At 45.3% G+C, this 5,578-nt stretch overlaps 1 protein-coding gene across 1 annotated transcript; it reads right to left on the bottom strand.

Annotated features, from left to right (window-relative positions):
- Positions 1 to 379: 379 nt before the first annotated feature.
- LOC141618704 (uncharacterized) lies at positions 380 to 1,038 on the bottom strand. Its single transcript, XM_074435791.1, has 2 exons — positions 714 to 1,038; positions 380 to 510 (listed from the first exon to the last, which is right to left on the bottom strand). The coding sequence occupies exons 1-2, from the start codon at positions 1,036 to 1,038 to the stop codon at positions 380 to 382; spliced, it is 456 nt and encodes a 151-aa protein (XP_074291892.1).
- Positions 1,039 to 5,578: the final 4,540 nt, after the last annotated feature.

Raw genomic sequence — 5,578 nt, forward strand, 5'->3', positions numbered from 1 at the left:
ACAGGAGCGTACCTTAGGTAAGTTTATCGTCATTCTAGGACCACTGGAGTGTTGCAGGATGCTGGTTGCTCAGGCGGTCCCTGTACTCCCTTCTTGTTTTACATGCATGCTGGGGCCCTGACTACATCGAGTACTCGGTGTCGGTAGCTACCTTGGGAGTGTTATCCGGGGTAGCTGCATGAGCTCCGAGCTATGGCCGAGCTCCCTTTCGTGTCCACTATCTGCAATGTGAGGGTGCCTGATTCAGAAATTAGGTTGGGTATATTGAAGTGCCGTGTCCCTTGTCACCCCGCGTTCAGGAGTGAATGTTGTTTGTACCACCCCTAACGTGCCATGGAGGTAAGAGCTTAGAATCATCTTTGAAAACCAAAGATAAAAATTAAGGAAAAGCCAAGAGGGCTGCGTAGGGTACCTGATGCTGTCTCATGGGGTTCCAGAGTAACATTGAACCCAGGAAGCCACAGAACTTGCGCAACTCAAATAGCAATTGTCTCAAAAACAGGAAAAAGTCTTAACAGAAATAAAGCAAAAATTTGCAAAATGCAGAAATAGTAAGAATTGGTAGTATGCCTACTACCGTTTTTTTTTTGGGTTTTTCAACTAGCTCTGTACACTAAACTCCATGCATTATTAAACGTGATACCTCTTCAGGTAGAGTATGTTACATGATTTGTGTATTATTTGACCTTGTATGGTCATCAATCTATACGCACCATGGCCAACAAATCCTTCCACCTTGTATGGACCTTCCCATTTGTGGGCAAATTTACCAGCTTTGTGGTTCTTTGTGTTTTGGAACACTTTACGGAGAACCAGGTCTCCTACCTCCAGGAGCCTGATTCTTACGTTCTTGTCGTAACTTCTAGCCACTGACTGCTTGTAGGAGGCTAGGCATATCCGAGCACTTGTTCTTAGTTCATCTATTGTGTCCAGGCTCCTGATCATTTCTGTCTGGTTCAATTCCCTCGTCATACATTCATACCTGTGGGTGGGAACCAGAACCTCTAACGGTATCACTACCTCTGCTCCAAGCACCATGCTAAAGGGTGTTTGGCATGTCGCCGTCTTTTTGGGTTGTCCTATCTGACCACAATACCAGGGGTAATTCGTCTGCCCATTTTTCTCCCAACTCCTCAAACCTCTTCCTCAAATTTTCAACAATAATTTTATTACTTGACTCAGCTTGTCCATTGTACTGCGGGTTTCTACGTGCTGATATTTTTAGTGAAATATTCCACCTAGCACAGAATCCTTCATAGCTGTCTGACACGAACTGTGATCGGTTATCACATATGATTTCTGATGGGATTCCAAACCTGCAAAGTATGTTTCGTTTGATAAAAGAGATTACCTGCTTATCTTTTACCTCAGTGAGTGCTTCAGCTTCTATCCATTTAGAAATATAGTCTGTCATTGCCAACATGTACAACCTGTTCCCCGGTGTCCTGGGCATTGGGCCTACTATATCCATTCCCCATGTCATAAATAGCCATGGTGAGATGATTGGATACAAGGGTTCCGCTGGTTGATGTATCATTGGTGCTGACCTATGATAGGCGTCACATTTTTTCACATATTCTACTTCATCTGCACGCATTGTGGCCCAGAAGTAGCCTTGCCTTATACCTTTGTTTGACAGACTCCTGCCCCCTGCATGGTTTCCACATTCGCCACTATGGATGGCATGCAACACAGTCTGTGCTTCTGTCTTATCCAGGCATCTTAAGTAGGGTCCAGCTAGCGACTTTCTCAAAAGCACGTTATCAACTAGTACAAATCTAGAGGCTCTCATTTTGAAACCCCTTACCTCCCTTTTATCTTCTGGCAGCTTGTCTTCCACTAGCCATTCCATGTAGGGTATGCGCCAATCTGGGTCAGGTTGCTGCTGTTCTGTGCTTGCCAGTATTTCTGACCTATCTACATGATTTGCATCCCGCTACTCCTCCAGCTCTCCTATGTCTTCTTCTACCAGTTTTTTGATAGCTGCCTTTAAGACGTGTACAATTGGTATGCTGGATAGCTCCGTTGGTTTGAATGTTGCCCCCAGGGTTGCTAGTGCATCAGCCTCCACGTTCTGGTCCCTGGGGATTTGGACTATTTTGAAGTCCTTGAATTTCTGTTTTAGCCCCTTGGCTACCTTGAGGTAGGCTATCATCTTGGAGTCCCTGGCTGCAGAAGCGTCATTGACATGATTTACATAAGCAGAGAATCACTATATACCTGCAGACGCCTGACTTTTAGGTCCAATGCCATCTGCATCCCTAGTATGAGGGCTTCGTACTCTGCTTCATTGTTTGTTGCCTTGAACTCACATCGAACTGGTGGCACTATCAGGTCTCCTTTCGGAGACCGCAGCACCAGACCTACTCCTGCTCCCCAATGGTTCGAGGCTCCGTCTGTATGCAGCGTCCAAGTTACGCTTTCCTGACCTTCTACTAAGATCAATACCCCTTTCTCAGCAAGAGTCTGGATGGTTGGGCTGAAGTCAGATACAAAGTCAGTCAATGCCTACAACTTTATCGCGATCCGCGGCTCAAACTGGATATCATATCCACTGAGATGCACAGTCCATTTCGACATATGCCTTGATAACTCAGGTTTCCTCATTATGGATTTCATAGGATAGTTAGTTACCACATGTATAACATGACACTCGAAATAGGGGCACATTTAATAAGATGTAGTGACAAGTACAAACACCAATTTTTCAAAAGATGTGCACCTGGTCTCTGCAGGTAGCAGAGGCTTACTTACGTATTAAACGGGTTGCTGCGCCTTGTCCTACTCCCTGACTAGAAATGCACTGACTGCTACCTCTGTGATGGATAGATATAAGAATAGAGGTTCTCCTTGCTCTGGCTTTGACAGTAGCAGTGGGGAGCTTAGGTAGTTTTCAGTTTCCTGAAGGCTTTCTCATGTTCCTCATTCCACTCAAACATTTGGCTCTTCCTTAGAATGTCATAAATAAGCCGGCACCTGTCTGAGGATCTGGAGATGAATCTAGTTAAGGCTGCCACCTTTCCTGCCAACCGCTGGACGTCTTTAGGTTTTCTGGTGACTCAAATTGGAGTACTGCTTTTATCTGCCCCGTGCTTGCTTCTATCCCCCTTTGTGTTACTATATACCCCATGAAATTTTCCGAGGAGACCCTAAAGGTACATTTGGATGTATTTAGCTTCATCTTGTACTCCTTTAGGGTGTTGAAGGTGTCTAACAGGTGCTCCATATACTTATCAATTTTCCTTGATTTTACCACCATCTCGTCAATGTACACCTCCAATGTTTTCCTTATTTGCTCTTTGAACATCATGTTTACCAATATTTGGTAGGTTGATCCTGCGTTTTTCAATCCGAAGGGCATCACATTGTAACAGTAAATTCCTCTCTCTGACATGAATGTCGTCTTCTCCTGGTCCCCTGGATCCATCTTAATTTTGTTGTAGCCACTCCAGGCATCCAGGAATGTTAGCATCTCATGTCTTGCCGTGGCATCAACCATGGCATCGATGCGTGGAAGTGGAAAAGGATCTTTTGGACATGCCTTATTTAAGTCTGTGAAGTGTACACAAACTCTCCATTTTCCATTCTTCTTAGGAACCACCACCACATTAGACAACCATTCTGGGTACTTGACTTTTCTTATCTTGCCTGCTGCCAACAAGCTATCTACCTCTTTTTTGATGACTTGATTCCTTTCAGCTGCGAACTTCCTTCTCCTCTGTTGGACTGGTTGGTACTTCCGATCTACGCTTAGCTTGTGCGTTATAATAAATGGATCTATCCCTATCATGTCGTCGTGGGACCAAGCAAAGCAGTCTATATTAACTTTAAGGAAATCAACCAGCTGCCGTCTGCCGTCACCTGCGCATTCAATTCCCTTCAGTACCGTTCTCTCTTGATGTAGCTGGTCTAAGCCGACCTTGTCTAGTTCCTCCGCAGGAGGCTCAATATAGTCAGCGTGAATGCACTGCTCCTGTAATTTCTATGCAAGGGGACTAGCTGTGCACTTCGCTGCCTTCTTGTAGCATCCCCTGGCTTCTTCCTGATCCCCTCGTATTTGGTCTACTCCCCAAGGTGTGGGGAACTTCACGCACTGGTGATATGTTAGAGGAAATGCCTTCATTAGGTGTAACCATGGTCTTCCTAGGATGACTTTATAAGTTGAAGGGCCATCAATGACCAAATACTTTACTTGCTTGTTGACTCCTCCTGCATAAGTTGGGATTATTTTTTTTCCAAGTGAATGTGTTGTTTCCCCACTAAACCCCACCAGCGGAATGTGCTGATTCCCCACTAAACCCCACCAACTGTTACCTTCTCGCTGAATCCCATGTTTTTGATGGTTTCCAGCATGATCAAGTTGACTGAGCTCCCTGTGTCCACCAGAACTTTCTTTACTCTACAGTTTGCCATGGAGAGTGTTATGATGAGTACGTCGTGATGCTCCTGATCATCATGGATGTCTACTTCATCGAAGGTAACAGTTGGAAGGCTGCTATGAGTGACCCTACATGAGGATTCTACCCTGTTGCCTTTGACTTCAGTAGGATGCCTCTTTGCGGTCGAATATGTTAAACCACTCAGGTCTGAGTCGCATGTTATCACGTTTATTATTTTTGTGCAGGTGGGTGGCGCCGAAGGCTGAGTCTGACTCGTGGACCCTACCTTGTCCTACTGTCTGCCCCCACGTGGTAATAGGTGGCTCAGGTTTCGTAAGTTATATTGGCGTCTGACCTCCCTCCGTAGAGTGTAGCAATCGTCTATGGTGTGCCCTATGTCGTCATGGAATTCACACTTCTTTTTGCTGTCCTTTCTCCACGCTTGACCCTCTACTGGTGGTTTAGGCCATCGTACCTTGTCCCCTAATTCTCTTAGTGCTCGTAGGAGCCCTGTCATTCCTGTTATGAACCCATACTCATTTAGCTTTGGAAGCGATTGAGTATCCTCCCTCTCTTGTACTTTATTTATCATCCTGCTTTAGGGCTTTGATCATTCCTCCTTCTTTACTGGTGCGGACTTCTTACTAGTCCTCTCCATACTGGGCAGGCTCCTTCTTGTTGCTATGTCTTCCTCTAATCTCATTGCTGCCTCTGCCATGGCTTGAACATCTTCAAAGGTCCGGCAGGGGTGCCTAGTCAGTTCTTTGTATAAATCTGAATCCTAATGGAGCCCTTGCCTGAATGCTTCTACTGCCGTTGGTATGTCACATCCTATTATTGCCACCTTCTCTTTTTTGAATATGGTGATGAAATCCCTGATCTTCTCATCAAACCCTTGAACAGTCCTGTAAAGGTCACTGGTATGCTTTACGGGCCTTCTGCTGCTGGCAAACTGCTGAGTAAATGCGTTTACTAAGTCAGCAAAGGTTGTTATCGACTTGTTTGGCAGGCTTACAAACCATTGTAGGGCTGCACCGGAGAGCATTGACCCAAATCCTTTGCACATGGAAACTTCCTTCAGGTGCCCTACCGCTTTTATTACCATCATATTTTGCTTATACTGGCTGACATGATAAAAAAGGGTTCGCCGTGCCATCATAGAGCGTCATTGTAGGGGCGTTGAATCCTTTAGGCACCGT

This window comes from Silene latifolia, chromosome X (genome assembly GCF_048544455.1).
Source record: "Silene latifolia isolate original U9 population chromosome X, ASM4854445v1, whole genome shotgun sequence".
Lineage (NCBI taxonomy): Eukaryota > Viridiplantae > Streptophyta > Magnoliopsida > Caryophyllales > Caryophyllaceae > Silene > Silene latifolia.

Bases quoted from the DNA above. Each gene is read 5' to 3' on its own strand.
- LOC141618704 (XM_074435791.1), bottom strand. From the start codon at position 1,038: ATGGTGCTTGGAGCAGAGGTAGTGATACCGTTAGAGGTTCTGGTTCCC. The intron at 511-713 runs GTGCGTATAGAT...ATTTCTGTTAAG, and splicing joins GGAAGGATTTGTTGGCCATG to ACTTTTTCCTGTTTTTGAGA.